At 41.8% G+C, this 24827-nt stretch overlaps 3 protein-coding genes across 6 annotated transcripts in view; 2 read left to right on the top strand and 1 right to left on the bottom strand.

Moving 5' to 3' along the window:
• Positions 1-865: 865 nt before the first annotated feature.
• Positions 866-11414, bottom strand: cetn4 (centrin 4). 2 transcript variants are annotated; one of them, XM_064344008.1, is made up of 6 exons: positions 11239-11414; positions 10684-10737; positions 6383-6535; positions 3141-3269; positions 2297-2434; positions 866-1149 (listed from the first exon to the last, which is right to left on the bottom strand). In XM_064344008.1, exons 1-6 carry the CDS (start codon positions 11239-11241, stop codon positions 1060-1062), a joined length of 567 nt encoding a protein of 188 aa, XP_064200078.1. In that variant the 5' UTR covers positions 11242-11414; the 3' UTR covers positions 866-1059. The 2 variants fall into 2 exon arrangements, with proteins under 2 accessions (XP_064200078.1, XP_064200079.1); XM_064344009.1 differs by lacking the exon at positions 10684-10737 and having other exon boundaries at positions 11239-11388.
• bbs12 (Bardet-Biedl syndrome 12) lies at positions 10362-19794 on the top strand. Of its 3 annotated transcripts, none has more exons than XM_064344006.1 (2): positions 10362-10550; positions 12115-19794. In XM_064344006.1, the coding sequence occupies exon 2, from the start codon at positions 12115-12117 to the stop codon at positions 13987-13989; it is 1875 nt and encodes a 624-aa protein (XP_064200076.1). In that variant the 5' UTR covers positions 10362-10550; the 3' UTR covers positions 13990-19794. The 3 variants fall into 3 exon arrangements, with proteins under 3 accessions (XP_064200076.1, XP_064200077.1, XP_064200075.1); XM_064344007.1 differs by lacking the exon at positions 10362-10550 and adding an exon at positions 10557-10725; XM_064344005.1 differs by lacking the exon at positions 10362-10550 and adding an exon at positions 11501-11789.
• Positions 19795-21341: 1547 nt separating this feature from the next.
• Positions 21342-24827, top strand: part of fgf2 (fibroblast growth factor 2) — a 31991-nt gene continuing 28505 nt past the window's right edge. Inside the window, exon 1 of the mRNA XM_064344004.1 lies at positions 21342-22032. Within this exon, the coding sequence (XP_064200074.1) occupies positions 21855-22032 (178 nt within the window). The 5' untranslated portion in view covers positions 21342-21854. The remainder of the gene's footprint in view (positions 22033-24827) is intronic.

Below are 24827 nucleotides of genomic sequence, written 5' to 3'. Positions count from 1 at the left end.
AGATAAAAACAGTGTTCTGTGCAGAAACAAAGGAGCAAAACTTGCAGATAGAGGTGGAATTTCATTTTAGTTTGGAAAGAGAGAACAGGAATCCAAGTTACAAATGGAAACCTATGTTAATGCTTTAAATGACAATTGATGATTAATGCAATGATTATGATGCTAAATGGAAGATGCATCATAGAGGTATGTGAGCCTGGCCCTGTCCTTCCCCACTGCTGATGCACCAGGCCAAGAAGATCAGTTTGGCCTCATCTGACCATAGCATCCAGTTCCAGTCAAAGTTCAGCATTGTAACTTTGACTGGAACTGGGTGTTATAACACTCACAAACACAAAGTCCACCCATCCATCCATTCATTCATTTTCCAAAACACCAATCAATCCATTGCAGGGTATACACAATATTCACTCACACATGCATACCTTTGACCAATTAGCCTAACATGTCTTTTGAACTGTGGGAATAAATGAGAGTACTCAGTGGAAACCCACATGCACATGAGGGGGCACACAAAGTGGGCCAGAAATCTTCTTGGGAAAGAAAACTATTACTTAACATTTTCTCTGGGCAATTGTATTACTATAAAAATATTGAATTTTCCCATTTTTGAGCACACAGTAGAGCTCATTACCACACTTACACAACGTTAAATGAATACTTTAGTAACTGAGTGCTAAAAGCTTTTCAGAATTGAATAGGGCAAACTCGAGCCCGTTAGCACGGCATTACTGCCCCCTATTGCTGAGCATTCAGAGAAACAACCTAATAATATGCAGAGGTTCTGCTTTGATTATCCAAGAATTGTAATAGTTAAAAATCCAGATTTTTTTCCCTTCCTAATCATTAATTACATTCTCACAGATTATGAGCAAACCTTTTATTGTCTTGAAAATTTTACAAAATATAAACATACATTTTTATTTTTTTCAAAAAGAAGAAACAAAAATGTACTTTTGTGGTAAACCTTGAAACGCAACTTCCAGTTCCATAAACGAGTACAAAGCACAAGTTTCGTGGAGAGTTTGTGAGCGAGCTTGATGCTCTGAATGCAGCACTCTAATACAGACTCGTCTTCTTCATTATCCTCAGGAACTCCTGTTCATTTATCTCTCCATCTCCATCCCGGTCTGCCTCATCTATCATTTCCTGTAGGATCAGAATGGCAAATAAATAACTCTCCTACTGAATGTCCACGGACCACTGGTTCTTTGGTAAGTTGTAAGGATCACTGTCGAGTCCAACTGCCTTTAATTTAAGCAGATAATCGTTTGTTTTACTCCCGGTTTTGCTGTTTCCTATACTAAAGACAGCCATGTCTTTAGCATGTTTTGCCACTCAGTCTCGACTGAGGGGGTGTGTTCCGGTGGGAAAGTGACGTCAATGCATACCCTCTATTGAGCATGTTGGTTTTTAACAGCTAGTTGGAAGTGGGTATCCTGCATCTGGGCCTGGCATTCTAAATTCATCTCTGGTCTTTTGAAATGTTCTGCTGTCTTTTAGTTTTTGAATTTCATAACATTACATTTTTGAATGTCTAGGCACATCCTTGGATTATTTTGGGCCAAACACGCTGTGGTTTGGTTATATTCTTTCATACGGTAGTTGAACCTCGTTTTTAGATTAGAGTATTTGTTGTAACTTAAGAAATACATTTCTTCATTTTATTTGGCAATTTAATTGATAAGCGATATCTTTCCCCACCAAATTAAATCAAATAAATACCGGACATTAAAGGGTGTTCTCGGTTAAAACAGCTGGGTTTGGAAAATTGAACATATTTCACTTAATCCTCATCGCTGACCGGGCAATGGCATTAAAATTTATTACATTCAATTTAAATGAACAACAATGACAAAACAAGAGAAATTCACATTGATTTCCCCAATGCCCCTTCTCTTGGACTGAACTGAATGATGCCGAGCCACTTGATGTGTTATTGTATACATTTTTTTTTTTAATTAAGCAAAATAAAGAGTAATGGAAAGGATCTGGTGAGCCTCGAACCAAGGTCGCCAGCAAAAGACTGTCACGCTAACCACCACACTAATTTTAATGAATGGTAAGTACTTGGGTAAACGAGGCTGCTGTCCAGGCATGTTGAATGATGAGCACGCTTCTATTCTGACTGGGTGCCTGATCGAACAAATCACATTTAATGCAGCCCCCAGAAGCAGTGTTGCCAAAAAAATCTCACCAGAAGTCGCTATTGGCTCACTGAAATGTCGCTATAAGCCGCTAGATTGCGTGATGATGTCACACAATACGTAACCACCTGCAGCTCCACAATAGTTACCTGCAGCTCCTCGTCTGTCAGGTTTTCTCCGAGCTCTTTGGCCACTCTTTTGAGATTTTTAAAAGAAATTTTCCCTGTGCCGTCATCATCAAACAACCGGAAAGCCTTCAGAATTTCCTCCTTAGAATCCTTTTCACTCTGAAATCACAAAACAAAAACAAAAACGCAACCATTATGAATCACTGTGGATTCCAATCAAACCTGAGTATAATGAATTATGTGAAGTACTAACCTTTTAGACACCAGTAAGGCTGGCAAAATGCTGAAAATTTTTAAGAATGATCTATCTTCACTAATATTCACTGTTCTTTCTTTCATATAAATACATTTCAGGGATCTGCACAGGAATGTTTTCAAATTTTACTTTTGCCGCAAGAATTACAATATTTTAAATATGTATTTGACACAGGCCTGACCGCTGTTGCAATTTTTTAAGTTTGTATTTTTAACCATGACCTTTTCATTCACCATCTCAGCAGGAAAAGGAGAATCACACGCTCTCCTCCATGGTCCTGCCAGCTGCCGCCACTGTTAAGCTGGAGGGGTATACTTTATGCATGACGGTTGTGGGCAACTTCAACAGCCTGATTGATAATGGTAGAAGCTCTTGTGTGGTGACACTGTGATAGTCCCATTGAATGAAAACCACCCTCCCTGGCTAATGCTGTAGCCAATCAAGCGCCACCCTGTAGGCTGCCTGCTATGATTGGACAGTCCATGGAGCACACTGCAATATATCGGCCAGACCATCCAAGTACCATATGTGCATATATACACATACAGTAAATATATTTATTTATTTAAATTTTTTATTTATTCAAATTTTTAAGGGGAATGAACTCACCATTTTCACCGTCATCATGGACAGAAAGTCGTTGAAATCAATAGTGCCAGAGCCCTCCTTATCAATGTCTGCAATCATCTTCTTTATCTCCTCTTTCTTGGGTTCAAAGCCCAAGGCTCTCATGGCCACCTGCAGCACAAATTGCATCACCCATGAGCAGGGACACCATCAGGGATTTTGGGCTACATGAAAAGACCTCACACTGGCACCTCACACTCCACCCCAGGCAGCCTTCTCCTTGCGTAATTACAACCTTTGGAAATGTCCTAATCCCCCCCATATGGTGCCCATGTCTGTGAGCACTGGTAACTGATATTCACTGAAAGTTGGCTTTCCAAATGCACAAGTAAGAAAGAACACAATTGTATGTGCAGGTAAAAACAACATCTATATGTTCTCAATACAAAACCTGATATATTGTTATGTCATTACAAGTTGGTGGGGCAGCCTGCCCCATATCTATACCGCGCCGAGAGTTTGGCACTTTTCAAGGATTCTACAAAAATGGTTTGTCATGACCGAAGGTAGAGCTGAGTAACGTTCAGGCCGAATGACCAATAGGGGGCGTGGCGATGGGCGTGGCCTATCACAAAAAGGCGCATAACTCCCGAATGGATTTACAAATTTGCACAAGATTTTGTGGAAAGGTTGATCATGAGCCAAAGAAGAGGTCACGTGTTTGTGTGAGGGTGTGTGTGTGGATGCATGCACGTGTGCAGTCGCAGCTATTGCGGATTTGCGCTTGTTTCCTTCTTCTTACTCTTATTGCTGCCAATTAGTACCACAATCAATAATTCACCCCATTGGACATTCAGCTACATCTACCAATAACATTTCATCTTGAAAGTAGCCAGTTGGAAGCAGGACACTTGGATACACGTTGTAAAAACTTTGGGCTTGTCATCTTGGTTTTGTGTGGAAGCTAGCTTACTTGCTAACTTATAATTGGCAAAAAAATGTAAATAGCTTTTACAGCTGTATAATCTTTGTGGGGAAACTTAACTTAACTTATTTAAGTTAAACGCATTCTCAATAATTTCATATGCAAAACCCACATAATATCATTTCATGGCTCAGACAGCTACATGGCTACAGGATAGGCCATAAAAATGAATTTGTAACTGTGGTGTGGGGATGGCTGGTTTAAGCAGCCACACCTGCCCTGGGTCAAGCTAATTAGACCTGGCCAATTGGATAATTGGTTAAGAATTAGATAATTGGCCAGGCTAATTGACCAGGAACAGGAGTGCTGCACTGTGCGTAGTGAGGTAATCACTGCGCACAGGTTAAATCTGCCATCCCCACGCACACGGGGAGCTCTCTGTCATGACAGGGTTTAACATCTGCTCATTTGGCTATACCATCTTGCCAAACCCTCGTGGAATAAATGTGGACTGTTTTAACATCTTCTCCCTGTGTCTCTGTGCTGGAGGGCCCCAAAGAAAGCCACTTCGGTGGCCTGTGGCAGGCGTGTTTGCCACAGTAACCTTTAGACTATCGAGGGCACAGCACTGCTACTTGACCCTGTGCGCTTGTGGCTTTTTGTTAGTTTGTTGGTCTGTTTCATTCAGATGTCTTTTAAGTTAACTAAAGCTAAGCAAATATGGATTTTTTAAAAGCATGGACACTTTTGTTCCTTGTGGCAGTTCTAATTTACAAAACTTGGGCTGAGTAATACTGCAAAACCTCCGACCTATCTGCGCGAACACCTGCTCTCCCTCCGACCCCCGACAACCTGCGGTCTATGCCTACAAATCCTCGATGATTGTAATGAGCTTCGAAGGAGCCATAGGACAAGGATGCAAGTGAAAGCAGTGAAAAAACACAGGGCCAAGTTACTTGAAATAATTCAGGAAACTTTGGGTAGCAGCATTGCATTGGAATACAGAATGTGTAATTAGTGTTAGCTAAGATATCCAATATTGTGTACAGTAACTTGGCCTAATTTTTATATCAGTACTTTTAATGGCCTATATTTTGCAAGTCTCAATGACTCATAATGCTTTGTATGTGTGAGTAACTTGGTATTTTTGTACGTTGAAAATGTGTTTTTTTTTTCCAGATAAAAATGACAGTACTGAGAGTAAAAAGGCTGAATATTGTAATATGCGTGCTAAGGTTAAAAAAGAACTATAGTACTTTATTAGGAAATGGAAATTCAAAGAGGATATCAGGTGCATCAGGAGTATTGTTTGCAGTTCTGGGGACCGTACTAAAAGAAAGGGGCTCTGGAAAAAGTTCAAAGAAGAGCAACAAAATTGATTCCAGGTATGAAAGATAAAAGCAATGAGGAAAGACTTAAGATGATTAACCTCTTCAAGCTTAGTAAAAGGAGACATAGGGGTGATTTGATTGAGGCTTTTGAATTCATAAAGGGGATGAGCAAAGTGAACTACAAGCGATTCTTCAGGTTGAGTTCTGTTAGTAGAACGAGGGGACATAAATGGAAATTAGCAAAAGGTAAATTCCATACAGACATTAGAATTTTTCATGCAGAGAGTAGTCAATGTGTGGAATAGCCTGCCAAGTCACATAGTAGAGGCAGAAACTCTGGGGATTTTCAACACTAGGCTTGATAATATCTAGTCTGTAGGAAATCAGACGTGCATTCACGACGGCAAGCATTAGTTAACGTTCACGAACATATTCAAACATATTCAAACTTTTTTCTGTTCGCCACAAACGTTAGCTAACATTACCAAACAGTCTGAAAAGGTAGTGCGCCGCAAACAAAAATGAAGGCTGATAGGATAGACGCCAAGAGAACAGTCATCATATCGAAGGATGACTTCCTCAGCATATCACTCAATTCTGCAGACCTCTTCATTATTGCACTACATGACAATACAGAGCATACTCGTATAATATCTGTCATGTCAGGACCACTATCAATGAAGTCCTGTAATATCACAAAGGTCACTGCGAAAACAACCCTCCATTTAGTCGCATCCATTTTTATTAAAAACGCATTGGTGGTGAACTAAATGGAATGTTCATTTAAAATCGTTCAGCATTAACTGTTCGCCAAAAACTTCATCATCTTGAACGCATGTCTGAGCACTAATTTAGTCAGGAAATGGCGAGAATTGTTGGGCTAAATGGCCTGCTCCCATCATTATGTTATGTTATGTCACGTGTCAGCACTACCACCTGATGGTCAAAAGACACACTCTACTATTTTTTTCATCTCACTGCCGTCATTGGAAGTGGAATGACTTTTTCTCTGCTGGCTTTGATCACACCTTCAGCTCTTTAACGTCGATGGTCCCCGAGCCGTCCGTGTCGAAGAGATCAAATGCTTCACGGATCTCCTGTTTCTGTTCCTCTGTTAGGTCAGGTTTGGGTCCGGCTTTCTTCCGCAGATTTGAAGAACTGGGCTTTCTGTAGCTAGATGCCTTGGAAGGGGAAAAAAAACATGGTTTTAGCCTAGCCAGCTTCCATAATATACTCAATATTACATTCTGGAACACTACTGGTACCCAATTGGCCAGATTGGTTTCACCCATCTGTACTTATAGGAGGTAAAACTATGCATGTCCTGAATCATAAGCTCCTGGACCTCAAGTATGCAAAATCTAAGGGTGATACACAAAACTACTAAAGATCTATGATGTAAGCAGTAAGCAGTGTCTCCAAATCTATCTAAAATATCAAAATTGTGCATTGCTGTAAATCATAACATAGTATGTTACATAATAGTATATTTCACAACAAATCAACTGTTTTGACTCATAAAACTCACTTTTGCATCATTTTCAAGTGAGAGTTACTATTGTTTAATCAGTGTAGGGGTCTAAGACATATTGGGATCCTAAAACCTATCTAAAAGCACTCACAATGACAATACCCCACAATGACAAAACAAAAACAAATTTTTAGAAATTTTAGAAATTTATTAAAAATAAATAACTGAAATATCACATTTACATAAGTATTCTGACCCTCTGCTATGACACTCAAAATTGAGCTCAGGTGCATCCTGTTTCCATTGATCATACTTGAGATGTTTCTACAACTTGACTGGAGTCCACCTGTGCTAAATTCAATTGATTGGACATGATTTGGAAAGGCACACACCTGTCTATATAAGGTCCAAAAGTTGACAGGCCTTGGTTTTTGCTCTGACATGCAATGAAGTCAAAGAAATTGTCTAGACCCCCAAGACAGAATTGTGTTGAAATACAGATCTGGGGAAGGGTATAAAAAAATTCTGCAGCATTGAAGGTCCCGAAGAACACAGTGGCCTCCATCATTCTTAAAGGGAAGAAGTCTGAAACCACCAGGACTCTTCCTAGAGCCGGCCGCCTGACCAAACTGAGCAATCAGAGGAGAAAGTCCTTGGTCAGGAAAGTTGACTAAGAACCCGATGGCCACTCTGACAGACCTCCAGAGTTCCTCTGTGGAGGTGGGAGAACCTTCCAGAAGGACAACCATCTCTGCAACACTCAACCAATCAGGCCTTTAAGGTAGAGCCGCCAGACGGAAGCCACTCCTCAGTAAAAGGCACCTGACAGCCCACTTGGAGTTTGCCAAAAGGTACTTAAAGGACTTTCAGACCATGAGAAACAAGATTCTCTGGTCTGATGAAACCAAGATTTAACTCTTTGGCCACAAAGTACAGAGAGGTCCTTGATGAAAACCAGAGTGCTCAGGACTTCAGACTGGGACGAAAGTTCACCTTCCAACAGGACAAAGACCCTAAACACACAGCCAAGGCCACGCAGGAGTGGCCTCGGGACAAGTCTGTGAATGTCCTTGAGTGGCCCAGCCAGAGCCTGGATTTGAACTCGATCGAACATCTCTGGAGAGACCTGAAAATAGCTGTGCAGCAACACTCCCCATCCGACCTGACAGACCTTGAGAGAATCTGCAGAGAAATACCCCAAATACAAGTGTGCCAAGCTTGTAGCATCATAAACTGCAATCACTGGCAAAGGTGCCTCAACAAAGTTCTGAGTAAAGGGTCTGAATACTTATGTCAATGTGATCAGCTTTTTATTTTTAATAAATTTGCAAAAATTTTGAAACCAGTTTTCGATTTGTTATTATGGGGTATTGTGTGTAGATTGATGAGAATAAAAATGAATTTAATCAATTTTATAATAAGGCTGTAACATAACAAAATGTGGAAAAAGTGAATGGGTCTGAGTACTTTCCAAAGGCACTGTATATCCTAGCTAGACTTCATAGTTCCTGTTCTTCTGACCACTCCGCAGAGAATTTGCTTTAGCCATGCTGATGAGTTGGCAAAAATAGTCTTTGTAATAAAATTCAAAGGAAACATTCCATATACTGTTAAATGCTTGTACTGTCCTTGACACGAGAGTTGTTAATTATTAATAATAATAACTCTCGTGTAGAGGTCATTGAGTCAACGCTGGAAAAGAGACAAGCAAAGCGGATTCAAAACGCCCGAAGTGCTAGCCTTAAAGCGAGTCTGTTTCAGTCATCTCACGGTCAATCTCCGCAATAGCTCGTAAAATCTGTTTACTTGCTTTAAGGCTAGCATTTCGGGCGTTTTGAATCCACTTTGCTACTACCGCTCATATCTTTTCCAGCGTTGACTCAATGACTCCATTTACAAAGCAGTAAATCACGATCAACAGCAGCACAACTTCAGTCTCCTCCATGCTTACTGTTGTTGCAGTGTCACACAAATAATGATGCCTGTCCGTCGCTTTATATGGCGTCATCATTGTTCTATAGACGCGCGCAAAAATGACGTGTAAAATAGCTGACGATTTTTCATACGTCAGCGGACTAATTTGCCAAATGCTGGCCCCACACTAGAGGATAATTGGGCCGATTTGGTGCCTGATTCGTTTTTCCCGACAATCGCGGGGGCGTTTCCGATCCGAGGTTAATGTGAACCGATTATCTGACCAAATGATCCTGTAGTGTGAGGGGTTTACAGACATAATCTTAATGTTACCGACTGGATCGGAGTCTCCCCGATCTCGAATCGTAAATATCAAACATGTTTGATATTTACGATTTGAAATCCTGTAGTGTGAAAGGAACAGCGTTGGAATATTGAGCAGAAACCCGCAACAGCCAATGACAGCGATCTGACTGGGAAGCCTCACCAACCAAATTTATTTCGGCTTGCCAAAACCGAAGAAGTTCTCTGCGGACGATATTGTTTTATACTCGATGCGGTTAGGCAACTGCACATAGCAACACAAGTATCAATATTATTGTATTATGTATATATGTAATTATTGTAACGTTGTGGTCTCCATGGAGACGGGGAATCACCTTGCGCAAATAAAAAAAAGTCCCTGGAACCGCCACTCAGAAATCGTTTAGTATAAACGCCAAGTGTGTGGTCCTGCGTCTGGACTGAATCATCTGGTGTGTGCCTTCTTACGATTAAAATATTAAAAATCGGTTAAATCTGTCGTTATGTCTGTGGTCTCCCACGTTTTTAAAATCGGTTAAGATTTGAAAATCCTCTAGTGTGCACCAGGCTTAATCTTCGCGGGTCTTTAGACCGCGCTGGAAACGCAGACAAGCTGAAAGAACCTTTTAGTTCCTTGAAAAGCAGTTACTGGGACTAAAAGTTCCGGGTACTTTGGGTGGAAACGTGGCTTTATTGTTCAAAACGGGACCCATCGATGGCAGGCTATCCAGAGGTGGAGCCTCGAGGTGGAGGGCAAAACTTCAAAGAGCAATTGAGCTTGTCAGCAGCAATGCAGGTACTCAATGGTTGACATGAAATTCCCTTAAACTAAAAACAAACAACTCATGTTTTACATATTATTATTATTTTTTTTATTATTATACTCATCATGTACCATTTTCCTGTGGCATAACTGAAGTTTTTTTTTAATCTGAGAGAGGCAGCGACCGCACTACGGTCATCCGCCATTACGTTGTTCTTACAGTTTTTTTCAAATAAAATGATGGGATTTTTTCCGGTCAGAGCATGCACGGATGCACATTTAAAATTTTGATCAAACGGAGTGCGCATCCGGGTACTTTATCCGTGCTCTACACTACCGTACTTCAGTTTGGACTCACACTCCAAGATGGATGCGTGCTCGCCATGCATACTCGGCGCGTGGAAGTATCCGGTTTGGGACACAGACAATGCTATTTGGTTAATAAAGCTAATGCAGGGGTGGCCAACCCCGGTCCTGGGGAGCCGCAGGGTCTGCGGGTTTTTGTTTTGACCTTAAATACAACAACCACTTACACAAAATAAACCAGGTGAGGTGAGTTAACTGTGTAATCAACTGCTTTAATTGATCAATTAAGCGCCGAGTAAAAACAAAAACCAGCAGACCCTGCGGCTCCCCAGGACCTGGGTTGGCCACCCCTGAGCTAATGTCTAAAAGGGTGTGAGCTACACTACTCGATGTAGTCGGAGTGCTTCATGCCCGTCCCCAATTTATTACATAATTCGTGGTAAGAAACTCAGCGGACCTGGGTCTAAAAATGCGAACTAGTCTATCCATTTAAGAGTAAACAAAAAATTAAAAAATACATATGTCTGGGTCTCACTAGGAGATCCAAAATAGGAAATGCACATAAATCTTACCTTGTTAAAAGGACTGCCGGTGATATTAAGGACAAACACGTGGTGAGCAGTATACTGTAATATCCACCGTAAATTTAAATCGTAAATAACATTTTATTCTGTATGGTTGCAGACGCATTGCCTCATGTAACAGTGTCAATGACATCAGAGGCAAGCATTGCAAGCAACACAAATTGTTGTGTGGAAACTGCTTTGTGTAACAAGACCCCCTAGATGGGCAGCAAACGGTGGAAGGTTAACTAGCTAGCTAGCTAGCCACAACCAACGCTCGGGGAAGCTATAGATAGCTATCGATAGCAAGCTAGATTAGATTTTTAATACTAGGTACAGTACGGCTAATAAAGGTAGCTAGCTAACACGTAACGTTAGCTAGAATAAAACAGGACTGACTGACTAGTGTGCAACCAACTTTCCGAGAGATTGACAGCAACTAACGTTAACGTTTGCTGGTTCACGTTAAGCGTGAAGTTCCACAAAACAGTCTGAAACAAAAATACTTTATATATCCAATCTTATTATACAGTTTTATAAGTTGGCTGTATTTCTGGTACTTACCATTTCCAAATACACAGGCTGGGGAGAAGCAGGCTTGCTAACGCTTTATGCAGATAAATGTGTTGCTCAGATGTAAACAAACTGTAGCTAACAACCGTCGTCCAGAAGGTTTAAATGACAATATATTTGACCAATCGGAAAACGATTTTGTCTTGTACGAAAGAATATTAACCTTTTGGCCAATTGTAAACACGCGTAGGCGGGATGAAACGAACATGAAGTGGCTTTTTCCGTCTCCTAGTAACAAACAGGCGGATTCATTGGCGCCGAACAAAAAAAAAAAAAAAGTGCGCATGCCCAGTGAAATCAGTTGTGCCAAAACTAAAAGGGATGTCTGAGTTGTATCGTTGAAGTGCTTGCGAGACGAATCGTAATTTATAAGCGATATCGGGTGTTATATATCGTTCTTTTTGCTTACAGTTATTTTGTTATGTTCTGTTGCAAAAACGTGTAAATAGCTAGATCTGTTAACATGTTTTGATTTCATGCGTTAACTCGTTGGCGAATTACAATGAGCTAACTGGCTGTTTACAGTCTCCTAGCTGTCTAAGGTGAGGAATGATCTCTGCGGCATAGATGTGAACACCTGATACCTTCACTCTTGTTATGATAGTATAGCTATAGAATTTTGATAATACAGACTGTGGATGTAGTGTCTATTTCTGTGAACGTTTATCTTCCTATGTAGTTTATTTAATTTTAATTATTCTTTTAGTTTGTTTAAACTTTGAAGGTGGAAAATTTTACCATTTCTCCTTGGAAAAGTTGCTTCAAGAAACCACCACAGAACATGAATGTACTGCAAAAACACCTATAAAATGAATGATGTATAAAAGCAACAATCATACTAAATTTTACACGTATCTCTGATTTAAGATGTCAATGTTGGGTTGCACAGCAGTAAACCAGGGTCCGCATATTGGACTGCAGCAGCTGGCGGCGTTAGCTGCAGCGGCAAATGCCTTCTTGGGTCCCAATAAAAAGTGCAAAATCGTGGATGGCCAGGAGAGCGGGGAGTCCAGCCTGGTGTGCTCCTCCTTCCGTCTACTGGTGCAGTTGGATCTGAGCTGCGCAGCTGGACAACTGCTCAATGAGACTACACAGGCACACCAGAAGGCGTTTGGCACAGGAACTGGCTGCCTGCTGTTCATGGCGGGAGTCTGGAGCACGACGGCTGTGGAGTGCCTCCAGGAGGGGGTACCTGTTCAGCACATAGTGTCGGCTATGTTGGAGGGGCTGGACTCATGCTTGGAAGCAAGCAGGGGAATCCGCCTGCCAATCAAGGAGGCTGTCCGCCATTTTGGCTCTGGAGGGGATAAACGACTGGACAAGCACAGAGATCCCAAGAGCATTGAAAAAGCGCAGAAGGGCGAGACTTGCGAGCCACAAGCTGTCCTGAGGGGAAAAGCGAACATAAAACTGACGCACAGCAGGCATTTCGGCTTGGGTGAAAGGACAGAGACAGGAAGCTTTGTACCAGGGATGATGTCATCATCATCATCATCACTTTCAGGGAAGCCTGAACCCCTGGATGTTACCCGCCTTGCTGTCTCTGTGAGTCACGGTTGTGAGGATGGGATGAGTCTGGTTGTTGAAGCCTACAGAATTCAGACGGAGAGTAGCAGGGTAGACGGCGACCGTGGGATGTTTGACCTCGACAAACTGGTAACGTGTGTCCTGCCTGGGCTGCCTGAGGGCTGTTCCTGCACCCTCCACGGGTTCCTCACTCTCGTCTCCGAGGAGCAGGCTCCAACCGCTAAAGGCCTAGAGGGCCAAAGTCTGCGTGTGGCTGTCATCAATGGTGACCTTACCAAGAGTTACCACCACCTGGGCTTCAGCAGGCCGACTGATGTTCGGCACATGACCGGAAAGCTAGATTGTCTGGGGTTCCATTCAGAGAGCGATTGGGCCCGGAAAGCATTGGCGACTCTGCAGCGGCTGAAGGTGGATGTGCTCCTGGTTGGTGGAATGGTTGCAGAGGGTCTACGCCAGAGTTGTGTTGAGCAAGGCCTCCTAGTGATCGAGAGGGTGATGCGTGGCGTCTTGCATGACTTCGCTGAAACTACAGGAGTCATGCCGGTCACCTATCTGTCTCAGCTGGATGAGGACTGCATAGGCAAAGGGGCAAGGGCATTCATGTGGCGGGAATGTGGAAAAGCTGTGGCTGTTAACATTCAGGCAAATGCAACCCGGCTTGTGACGGCGGTAATCACTAGCTGTGTTAGCAGTAAGCTACAGATGTTGGAGGACCGATTCTGGGGCTGTGCCCATCGCCTTTATCACGCAATGGAGGATGGCCACGTCCTGCCTGGTGCGGGGGGCACCGAAATTCTCTGCGCCCACCATCTTAGAGAACTCTCAAAACCTGATGGCAACCGGACACACCCACTGGGAGACTCAAACCCGTATAGGGGTGTGGTGCTCCAGTGCATGGCGGAAGGGTGGGTGGAGTATGTGGCTACAGTGATGTGGAACTCCGCAGCGGTTCCCTCAAAGCTGGAAGCCTGGACGGTTATTGACCAGTCTCTGAAGGGCTTGGGGGCTGGGACATTACCATGGACCCGCCTCTCGGAGCATCTCCACGGTGATGGAGGACATCTTGCAGTCGTCTACGACAACGTGGAGGCAAAGTTGGAAGCCTGGAGGAAGGCCTTAGATCTGGTCCTTCTGGTGCTTCAAACTGACACCGAGATCATCACTGGCTTCAGCACCAAAGATGCCAAGCAGGAATCCCATCTCATGTTGCTTTAAGAATATTTTTCAAAAATGCTTATGAATGAATATAGTTTGTCTTTTGTTGGGAGCTTGTTTTTAATACATTGAGTCTTGCTTGCCCATACTTAACATAAAAACACATTTGAAAACGGCAACACAACTGCAGACCACTGGGCCTAGAGCTTTTTGTGTAGTTTATAGATGATAGTGTAGTCTAAAAAGAATTTAGAAAATCTTTTAATTTTTCCAAGATTTATATTTTTCTAGCTCTTTTACTGCACCAAGCGGAGTGCACTGTCTGTAAGAACTGGTGCCACCACAAGATGGAGACAAAAGTTTGTGCACACTAGTGTTGCACAAACTCTTACCCAGTAAACAGATGTTCTGTTTGACATCCCACTGAAGGGAAATTGTCTGAAGAAGTGCAGTTAGTCAGAGGAAGAGGGAAATTTGTTAAGGATATAAACAACCTTACATGACGCAACAAACGGTCTTTCATCCACTAAGTTGTAAGATCCATTGTTCACACTTCGGATCGTTTGTGGTGCTCATTAATACATGGGTGGCAAAACCTGTGGGTGACATTAGTATCATTATTTACCTCCTTTATGAATGTTTGTGCAATTTCTGTTCTTTTTAAAGGATTTATTCACTCCTGCACATAAGTACACTTGTCAAACAAACTGTATTCTCTTAGCCAATGTGCTGTCTCGTCACTTAAACACAAACATGAAGTTTGAAGAAGGGGCGACATTTAAATTTGCACGTCAGCTTTGGCTTTAAAGTGCCTGTGCCCTTCCCGTCAGGTGACAGAATGCTGAGTGATGTAAAAACATACAGCATTCATTAGCTTGCTCACGATCACTCATCAAAAAGGCATAGAGCGTTACCTTCCTCTTCCAATTTATTTAGTTTTGTGTTTCCTGTAAATACTGTAAACTGAAATATTTCTTTGATGAACTTACAAACAGCACATAAAGTTAATCAAAGAAGCAAAAGGAGTAAGCTATCAAACAACTGTGCACAGCCAGACTGCCTATTCACTGAGTTAAGTGGAAATGGTGAATGCGTACTCAAATCCATTTAAGGGTAATGTTTATTAAGTGGCTGTTAAAATTACTGTCATTAGTAATTATAACGTCCACTTAACAAACATTACCCTTAGATAGATTTGAGTACAGCATTCACTATTTCCATTCAACTCAGTGAATAGACAGTCTGGCTGTGCACATTGGTTTGATAGCTTACTCATTTTATAATGGAGCAGGCATTAATAACCTTCTTCAAAGCTTTGCCCTAAGGCCTCAAATCATTCATTGTCCTTGTCTCTTGTAAAAATAAAATCTGTGATGTTGTTGTAAGTTAAGTAGAGGCACCACAGGTGAAAAGGGTGATTTTGAGATATTATCATATTTAGTTCTACGACTATTGTAGTTTCATAAAATATCTGAAAAAAATTTCAGAAACTACTTTAAATAGTTAATTAAAATGTTTTTATACCAGCAGCTTCATGTATACCAAACAATAAATTCGATTTAATAGCCATTTTCTCTAAATGACATATTCCCTGTATTCTTTTCCAACTTGACTTAGATATGCCAATGAAATTTTACATGGTGCTTCTTAACCAAAATAGTTGGTAATTTACAGAAGCTTTTTAAACTATATTTTGTAATTTCTATTGTATGGGGTATTTTATGAGGAAAAATAGCAATAAATAAATGAATTTTTGGGCATATACATAGGATTTTAAAAATAATTCATGAATAAAACAAAAATTTGAAAAACCCCTCTATGAATTACCAGCTATTGAGTTGTTCATCCAATTGAAACATAAAAATGAACTCTGACTTAATCCACTGAAGAAAAAAGTGCTTTAACTAATATGAAAATTTGAGCTTTTAACAATTAATGAGCTGATTTGCATATATTCCTAAAAATAAATGAAAGTCATAATAGAGAAAATGTATTTGTGTCCACGTTCAAAATAGAAAATGTCCTTTTGATTAGAGGAAAGGATTTTTTCCCCCTATTCACCTGTGGTACCTGTCCTTAACCACAGTGTTATGTTTATCTGTTTCATTAGATATTAACTATGATGGTGTAACTTGGCATAAATGATCTTAAATTCCACTTACTCTTCACAGTGCACTGTTTCTGATTGATAGTGCCAACACAGAGGCTACAATTCAGTCTGCCAGCTGAACCCTCCTCTGTTTGCTAATGCCTTTCCTAGCTCTCTTTAATTGCTGATCCACCAGTGGCATACATAGGGGCGACATAGCTCAGGAGGTAAGACCGATTGTCTGGCAGTCGGAGGCTGATAGATTCCCTCATGAGACGAGGCTGGAGTTTAATACACACATTTTAATCATTTAACTTTGATAATATTTCTTTTTTAATGATTTAACTTGGGTAATAAATTGCTTATATTTAATTTCCATGATACAGACCTAACAAAAGTAGGCTAAATAAATCAGCATTGCAAAATATAACATTAAATAAACAAATCAAACCGTATTACAAGACCGTAGCCTATCTATGACAGTACAAAATGATTACTACACAATAGGACAACAATATAATTTACAACTCTGCTAGGCAACTTATAACTATTGTAATCATTATGTGAATTGAGTATAGCTTTCTATTTTCACACTTTGGTGCAAGGTTATTCCAATTAAAAGCTTGGTCTGAAGGTAAGGATATTTGGTTTCCCCCACCAACAGTCCCCTCCCAAACACAGAACAGACACAGTCTTTTTGAGAGATGTTTGTTTGGTTTCCTGTCCCAAATGCAGCTTACCGGCTTACATGGGCCCTTAATGAAGAGGTCTGGAACTGGCCGGATCTCCGAAACGAGAGCCCCGTTTCCTGTGATGAGTCCAGAACTAAGCCACAAACAGTGGTTCTGTTTGTTTGAGGCTTTTTTTTGCACCTCACTCCAAATTTATGCAGCTTGGTCAACACCAATATGGGTACGCATAACAGAGTTCTCGGTGGCATAGGTGAGCCTCAGGTTTTGTGATTAAAATAGCCATGCAGAACAAGCCTGGCACCAAGAATCTTAGCCTGCTAGAAAAGACTAAAGAGTCTTTGTTTTATTTAAACTTTATTTAACAATGAAGGTGAACAGGCAGGTTACTGTAATTCATAGGTTAACAGAATGCAGTTGACCTGTGAATTAAATTCAACTGGGAATCAAAGTGGGTAAGGAATGCAAGGGATTCATGTAGACTCTCAGAAGTAGGGGATAATTAAGTAGGCATGATAAAAGCGTCTGCCAAATAAATGTAATGTACACCATATGACATACACACTTTCTGAAAAAGAACCACCGGTGAACACCATTGCCAGTATATTCAATACACACTATGTGTTCTTCATTTTATGTCACTCCATGCTGCTGGGAGGCAGACAACCTTGTTCAGATGTTTCTAAGTTGCTTGGCACAACTCGGGATCATTGACACACAATTTCATCAAAATTTTGTGCCAGGAATTTGAGCGCATTTCTTTGTCTCTACAACGCATAAAATGCACGATCAATCATAAAAATGACGAAATCCTAGCAAGAGTTCAGCAACTCTTTCAAAAGCATTCATCTCATAAGTACTCCAGTCATGTGGCAGAGGAGAGAGTGACACATTCGATCAACTAACCGAGACAATGCTCCCATAAGACAGTACAATGATGAGATGAACTGAAAAAAAATGAACTCTGTCCCCTGATCAGTGAACTGTGATGCAACCAAACATGTGATATTTGATGGACCAAATGCAGACTGGGGGAGGTCTGTGAATTGGTGGACTGTGAACTGCTTGCAAACAGTTTGCGCTGGGGGCACCACATGTATTTGTCTCTTGTTCAACACTTACTGTTTGGTTCAAAAAAGTTCTGTTCCATACATACAGCACCTTCAGGTTGGCTGTATGTAGAGAGCAAGCATTTCTGATTCATTGCACACCAGCAACCCTTGCTGACTGATCAGGCACCCACAAGTCTGTCTGTAAAGCTGCACATGAAGCATCTTCCTCTGACTGCTGTCTGTGTGAACCTGATGTGTGAGCAGCGGTGCGAAGAGAACTTGGCATTGTATGTTTTGGAGGACAGAATGTGCTTGTTTTCAGGGGATATTGTAGCAAGTATTGATATATACAACTGGGCATTCCAGATTGGGAGAAATGGGGGGCAGGCATTTGAAAAAGGTAGCTTTACAGTGGCGTAACAGACAGGTTTTTTGTGCTCGGCCTCATAGCTATCGGAAAACGTTTGCCTGTCATCAGAAACTAAGTTTTCACCCAGTTTCACCTCTGACCAGTATACCTACATAAAGTTCAGGAGTTGGGTCGACCGTCCCTGACCACAGCTTCCTCTCAAAGATCCAGACATGATGTTCTGCTGGACCGGAGACGCACATGCTCTCCACCCTTTTTTTCTTTTTCCCTGTAGTTTTTTTTCTCTTTTGCTCTCTTGTTCCCTCAATTTCTCATTCTCTCGCTTGCTCTTTCTCTCTCTCTCTCTCTCTCTTTCTGTCACCGTGTCTGCAGCCTCATGTGAAGACTGCTTTATGTCCTATTGCTACTCCAGATATTCAGCAATGAAATGCAATTATTTATGCCTCCTGTTTGGTGGGACAGACATATTTTGTGAGCAGAGTGTAAAGGGGCAAAGGAACTAGCACTCACTGTGTGTGTGTGAGTCTGGGTGAGAGGGTGTCTGGGTGTGAGACTGTGTGTGTGTGTCTGGCTGAGTCTCGGTGAGTGTGTGTTTGGGTGTGTCTGGGTGCATGAAAGTGTGTATTTGTCTGGGTTTGTGTGTGTGTGTGTGTGTGTGTGTGTGCACGCAGTAAATAAATAAAAAACAATGGGTGACATAGTAGAATGTTTGAGCAGGTCAGTGAGGCTGTGCTTAATGAATGAAGCTGCCCAGATGCAGGTGTGCTGTGCCAAGGAAACACTTATACACGCGGAGCACTAGACTATGTCATGATTAAACTCAGTTTCATTCAGTTTCTGTTCAGTTAAGTTTTATTTCAATATAGAAAGTTTCACACCAGTGTATCCCAGGGCAATTAGCAGGTAAAATCAATCTACAATTGATACAGTCTGGTCAATTGCCTGCAAATGAAAGCAGAATCAAAGAGAAGTACTTTCAGTTGTTATACAACAGCCATATTTTGGCATTCCTGTTCTTAGCTGTCAGGGAGTTCCACCAACATATTACAGTACTGTAACTCTGTTATGTCCCAGTGTTTTTTGTGCTTTGTATTTTGTTGCTGCCGTGTTTGTTTCTGTCTCCGCTATAGAGAGAGATAATGACGTCACGGTCCTGTTGTGGAGATGCCAATCCAAAGATATGCCTGAGACAGGATGCTTGCCAGCGCCTGGCAACCAGACTGAGGGATGCCTGTTGAAGACGCCCGGACCATCGTGGAAAAGCGTTATGAGAAAGATGCCGGACTATATTTTGAGAATGTGCATCTTTTCTGTCAGTTCTGAATTTTGCAGTCTATTGCCTACTGTCTGCAGCCTGCTTATCTTGGCAACACTATCTTTGTTTACAACCTTTTCTATAACATGTATATTAAATTGCCACATGTAGCCCTTGTATTACCTTTCAGTTATAGAAAGCCCATTTGAAAGAAGAGTGCAGCTTGTCAAGTTAATCAGCGGTTATATCAATTTCTACTTCGGATATCCAAGAGAAATAGGAGGTTGGATTTATCACTCTGGCGTAGATCACATCTATTCACTGACTGCCCAGTGATTTTCCTAACATTTTTGGGATAGAAGTATCTAGATCCCTGCTTTGCTGTACAATAAATGCCTGCTTGATTTTTATGTATCACTGTGCTTACCTGGGTCTTCTTTTGGGTTGTGGTTATTTTTGAGGTGGCCTCGTGTTACGTCCATTAGTAGTGTACACCTGGTTATTGTAACGCAGGTGGATTTTGGGTTGTAACAAACTTGCTTCAGGTTTGAAAAGACTCATACACAGACACACAAAAAATAGGCATCACAGAATTCTGTAAAAAAAAAAACAATTTTAAAAGCATAAAATTAAAGGTGCGGTTTCCAAATAAATGCCTTATAAACAACTGGAATGTCACATGAGGAATTCTTTGAATGTTTTTAATGTTTACAGATAGCCACCCACAGATAAGAAGGGAGTAAAAGAAATGCTGGAGGGAGGAGGGAATGAAAGAAGGGGTTGATGGAGGAAGAAGGGTGGATGTGGGAGGTGACAGAACTGAGAGGGCAGGATGAGGACATGGCAGCTTCTACCTAGTCATCCTGCCTGCATCCCAACTCCCTCACTACTCAACAGAGTAACTCTGGTATTTTACACAGCCTGGAAAACTTGGAGTGAGACAGCTGCTCTCCAGGGCTCTGATTTTCTCCTGTGAGGTAAACCATCAGTACTGACTCAACGCACACACACACACACACACACACAGGACATACACATGGCTTAGAAGTGAGATCTTGATCTTGGATCTCAGTGTGGCTCAGGTGTCAGTTGGGACTTTAACCAAAGTAATCTCATTAAGAGATTCAGTCTGCACAAATGAGAAACTAAAGAGACACAATCTCATCTTTAAAATGCTTATTTTGATGCTGTACTGCTTTCATTGTTAGCTTGCTTTTTTCCACTCAGTGAGATGCATCTAATATTTCCCCAGCTTCCCAAGTTGTTCATCCCACAGGTTTTATTTAAAGGAGAAGTGCACAGTTGTCAGTACTTGTACCTATACATATATAGATATCCATAGTTAGCTAAACAGTTTATATCCGTCTGTAGGCCCTTGGCAGGTGCACAGAAACAAACATACAATGCTAAAGATATCGGCATGAAAAAAAGAATCTTTAAGAAGATTAAAGGACATTGTGGCTTTATTGGAGGAATGCGGACTCTCCTTGCCTCAGTGAAAGGTTCAGTATTTAAAAATCTAGTGTCAAGTCAAGAGTAAAATTTACTCCTTCAGAGTTTATGTAACTCGGAGAATTTGCACACTTCAAAGTTACTTTAAGGTGGCTTACACCCCCCCACCCCACCCCTTCCGGGTCAAATACATATTTATCTGAACAAGAAGCAAATATACTGTCACTGCAGTCTGCATGGGGGGGCTGTTTCTGTTCATTAAAGGCCCCCCCTAATGGGGGAGGGGTGGGGCAGATATGCTGATTCAAGTGGTTGGGAGGTATGGGCCAGTCACATGACCTGTTTTTGTTGAAAAACCCCCTCCCAACCCCCAGCCTTTTTCTAAGACCAGTACTGCATTAACATTAGGTGGGCTGGCTTACTGAGAGGGAGGTGTGTGTGTGTGTGTGTGTGTGTGTGTGTGTGTTTGGGGGAGTGGTGGGGTTCAGCGCATGTGCAGGGGGGCCAGGGGGAGGTAAGATTACACAGGGTCTGGTCTCCTGCCAGCTACCCTGCTGTAAACACTCCATTACTGCGCCAATAGAGCGAGAGAGAAAGAGAGCATCAGAAAGCGACTGAGAGTAAGAGAGCAAGAGTGAAGGAGGGATAAGCCCCTGATGCAGGTCGGCGGTTGGCAAAACATAAGATCCGGACTCCTCTGGCGCAGCAGCCGTCTGTAGCGCTGGGAGGAGTAGCACTGAGGAATGAAGAGCTGAGTCCGTGTGGGGAGCAGTGGGTGTCTCCGTGCTCTGGAGGGCAGTCCAGAGCCACAACCAGCTGCTCTTCATTTGCTTTCACACCACAGCCCCGTGCATCCGTAGGGCTCCTCGCTCTTGGGAAATTGCCATTGGGGCACTTGTTCATTGGGAAGCAGCATCTCCTTGGGGCACTTGCTCAGTGGGAAGCAGGGATCCTCGTGCATCTCTCAGCTGGGAGAACAGGGGAGCTGGGAGTGGTAATAAGGAACCCGCGGCAGGCGATGGCTACAGGGGAGATCACCACACTACCCCCAATGCCCGAGGATGGGGCCAGTGCCACCTTCCCCCCGGGAAACTTCAAGGACCCCAAGAGACTGTACTGCAAAAACGGGGGATATTTCCTGAGGATCTTGGCCGACGGGCATGTGGACGGCATTCGTGATAAAAACGACCCCCTCAGTAAGTGCTTCCATATGCTTCGTCCTCTGCCTTCATCATCTTCTTTTCCAGGGAAGCAAAGCACTCTGTGCTTAAGAGTCGAGTTAATGCACATGGTGGGGGGGCGGACCTTACTTTTTTTTTTTTACCATTGTGGGTAAACTCCCCCCTGCAAAAATATATATATATATCTATATATATGTATATGTTACTGCAACATTAATGCAACATGGTTTTTCATTGGAAGTGTGTGTTTGCAAGTGCGTTACCTAGGTTAGACATTTTCAAACAGAGAGAGAGAGAGAGAGAATGTTTTCATAAGCACATGTAATCAGTAAACAGAAATAAATGGAGAAGAAATAAGCGGAGAGCAGATCTGAGTTCTTTTCTTGTCCTTTAGTGACCCCTTGCATGTGGGCTCATTCGCGCTGTGTTTCTGCCGTGGTCATGGCCGTGTTGTGGACAGACGTCACAATCAGTCATGGCCAGGAGATGCCAGGAGCTGTGAGAAACTGTGACACGGGCAGCCTGTGCTGTTTGTACACTAACTCCCACAATGCATTCGCATATTGGGCTTTTGAGTCCCTTCCCCCCCCACTAAGCTGTCTTTGGGAAGAGGAGAACAGACTAAACAAAAACATGGTGGCACAACTATTTTTATTTTTTCGTTATTTTAATTCAGATCTTGCCATTACACCTGCCTGTAAACTCCTGCTCTGTTACACCCTGGCTGGTAACTTGCTGCTTTAGGAATGCATCAGAGAAAACCAGTAATCAAAACAAACTTGTCATTTTGCAGCTTGGTATTATGTTGTTGTATGAACCTGGTCTTTCATTTTCTTGTCCTGCTCATAGCCATTATAGCCAGTAATGTATTAATCTGTTTGTTTACACAATTAAAAGCTCAGTGTTAATTTAGTTTTCTCCCAGAGTTCATTTACCACCTGAACATTTTGCTTTGTGGCCTGTATATACCTTACAGGCTTGCAACACTAGAGAAAGATTTGCTGATATCAAGCACATCTGCAGGGTTCAGGAAGCTCATCATAGCCAACATTTACTGTGAGAGGAATAGCTGTGTAGCAGTGATTCACATCCTGGTTGCTATCCATACCACAGTTTTCATGTTAAACACGTAACCAGTGGAGAACATTTAAACTTAAAAATAAAACTATTAAATAGTACATACATACAGTGACAGATCTGTTCATTTCAGAACAAAATGCTGGGAGGCTTAAGAATATTTGAGTGAGTCACAATCAAAGATAAGAAAGTCAGAAGGAAGATATTAATTAACATCACAAAACAGTAAAGCCAATCTGGCCGAAGTCTTGGCTAAATTCAGTTAGCTTACCATCTATACACTGACTAAAAGCATATGCCAAACAAAATGTTCTGTGAGTATTTTTCAAAGCAACTGTTGAATCTGCCCCCCTCAAACCCCCATTACTCCTACTCCCCAGCATTGATACAGTGTCAATTCGCTCTCAGGGACAGCAAAGCTAAAAGGTGTGTGTGTGTGTGTGCATGTTGCATGCATGCATGTGTGGCTGTGTGTAAGCAAGCGACTGATTTTGTGTGTGTGGGGGTCTGTGTTTCTGCACGCATGCGGTTTGTCAGAAATAGAGCAAGACAGGGGGGTGTGAGAGAGGTGTACTGTGTGCAAATGATCAGGGTCAGAGGGCTCTCAGATTTCAACACTGTCTGAGTTTCCCCAACAATTTTTCATGGCCTGAACTAAAACCTCCAATGGCTGTCGACGTAGAGTACATTTAATTCTAATATAGTACATTTACTCACATTTACAAACTCTAGTAAAATTCTAGTAAAATTAACATCGCTGTTGACCCCAACCTTTTTATTTGCACTCGAGCACCATGCATTACGAGCAAATAACTGCATATTTTTCTAATTCAGGTTCGTTTTTGTGCAGGTGTCCCTGCTGCTAAATGGGAAAAATTGTAGGTTACTGTCCTACTTCTATTTTTTATTCTTTTTGAACCAAAGCACTTGTGATAAAAACTACTACTACTTTACACTCAACAGGGACACAATCATATTTTTATTCTTTGGAATCATGCTAAATTCTTACTATGACAAACAATAATATTGACCATAGCACAGTCAAGATTAGGGTTTTTTCAATACATTTTTTACATTGTTACACTTCACATTTTTAGTGCTATTTCTCACTTTTCGCTCCAGTTATGAATGACCAGTCATATAAAAATCAGTGTTTGTTGCAGCAACTTATATTACATATTGTTTACCTTTGCACAGTTTGGAAGATACTTAACCTTTTAAGGTGTAAAATCACATATATGTGATTAGAATGTTCTTAACTGAACGCTCTAATTCTGATGTAACAATTACTATTGATAACTGAAAGCAATGTTCTAGAACACAGACTTAGAATTTTGAAGAACAAAAAAAACATTCCAAAAAACCTACTCTTTAAGGGTGTAAATGACATGCCAAATGGCTAGCGAAGAATTAGACCAACACATTATTTATGTTTCAGGCAAGGAGAGATTAAACCAAATGCATGGCTTCAGGAAACAAATTGGTAATCCAGAAAAGGGATGTAATGGCTCGTTATTAAGTGTGACTGGATGTTCGGCTTCTGAATAGTGTCTTATTAACATGGAGCAGCTATTTACACATTCATTCTGGGGTAAAACAAGGGTTGGTTCCCTCTGATTGGTCAGAGCACAAACCTTTAACTGTCTTAGCGGCCATGTTCCAGCAGGCATGCTTGCCTCCTGCTGTCTACTGCTAGGGTCCTTGCAGACATTTCACGGCTCTCCTCTGCCTTT

Source organism: Anguilla rostrata, chromosome 7, assembly GCF_018555375.3.
Source record: "Anguilla rostrata isolate EN2019 chromosome 7, ASM1855537v3, whole genome shotgun sequence".
Taxonomy (NCBI): domain Eukaryota; kingdom Metazoa; phylum Chordata; class Actinopteri; order Anguilliformes; family Anguillidae; genus Anguilla; species Anguilla rostrata.
This window is presented reverse-complemented; position numbering and strand designations above follow the sequence as displayed.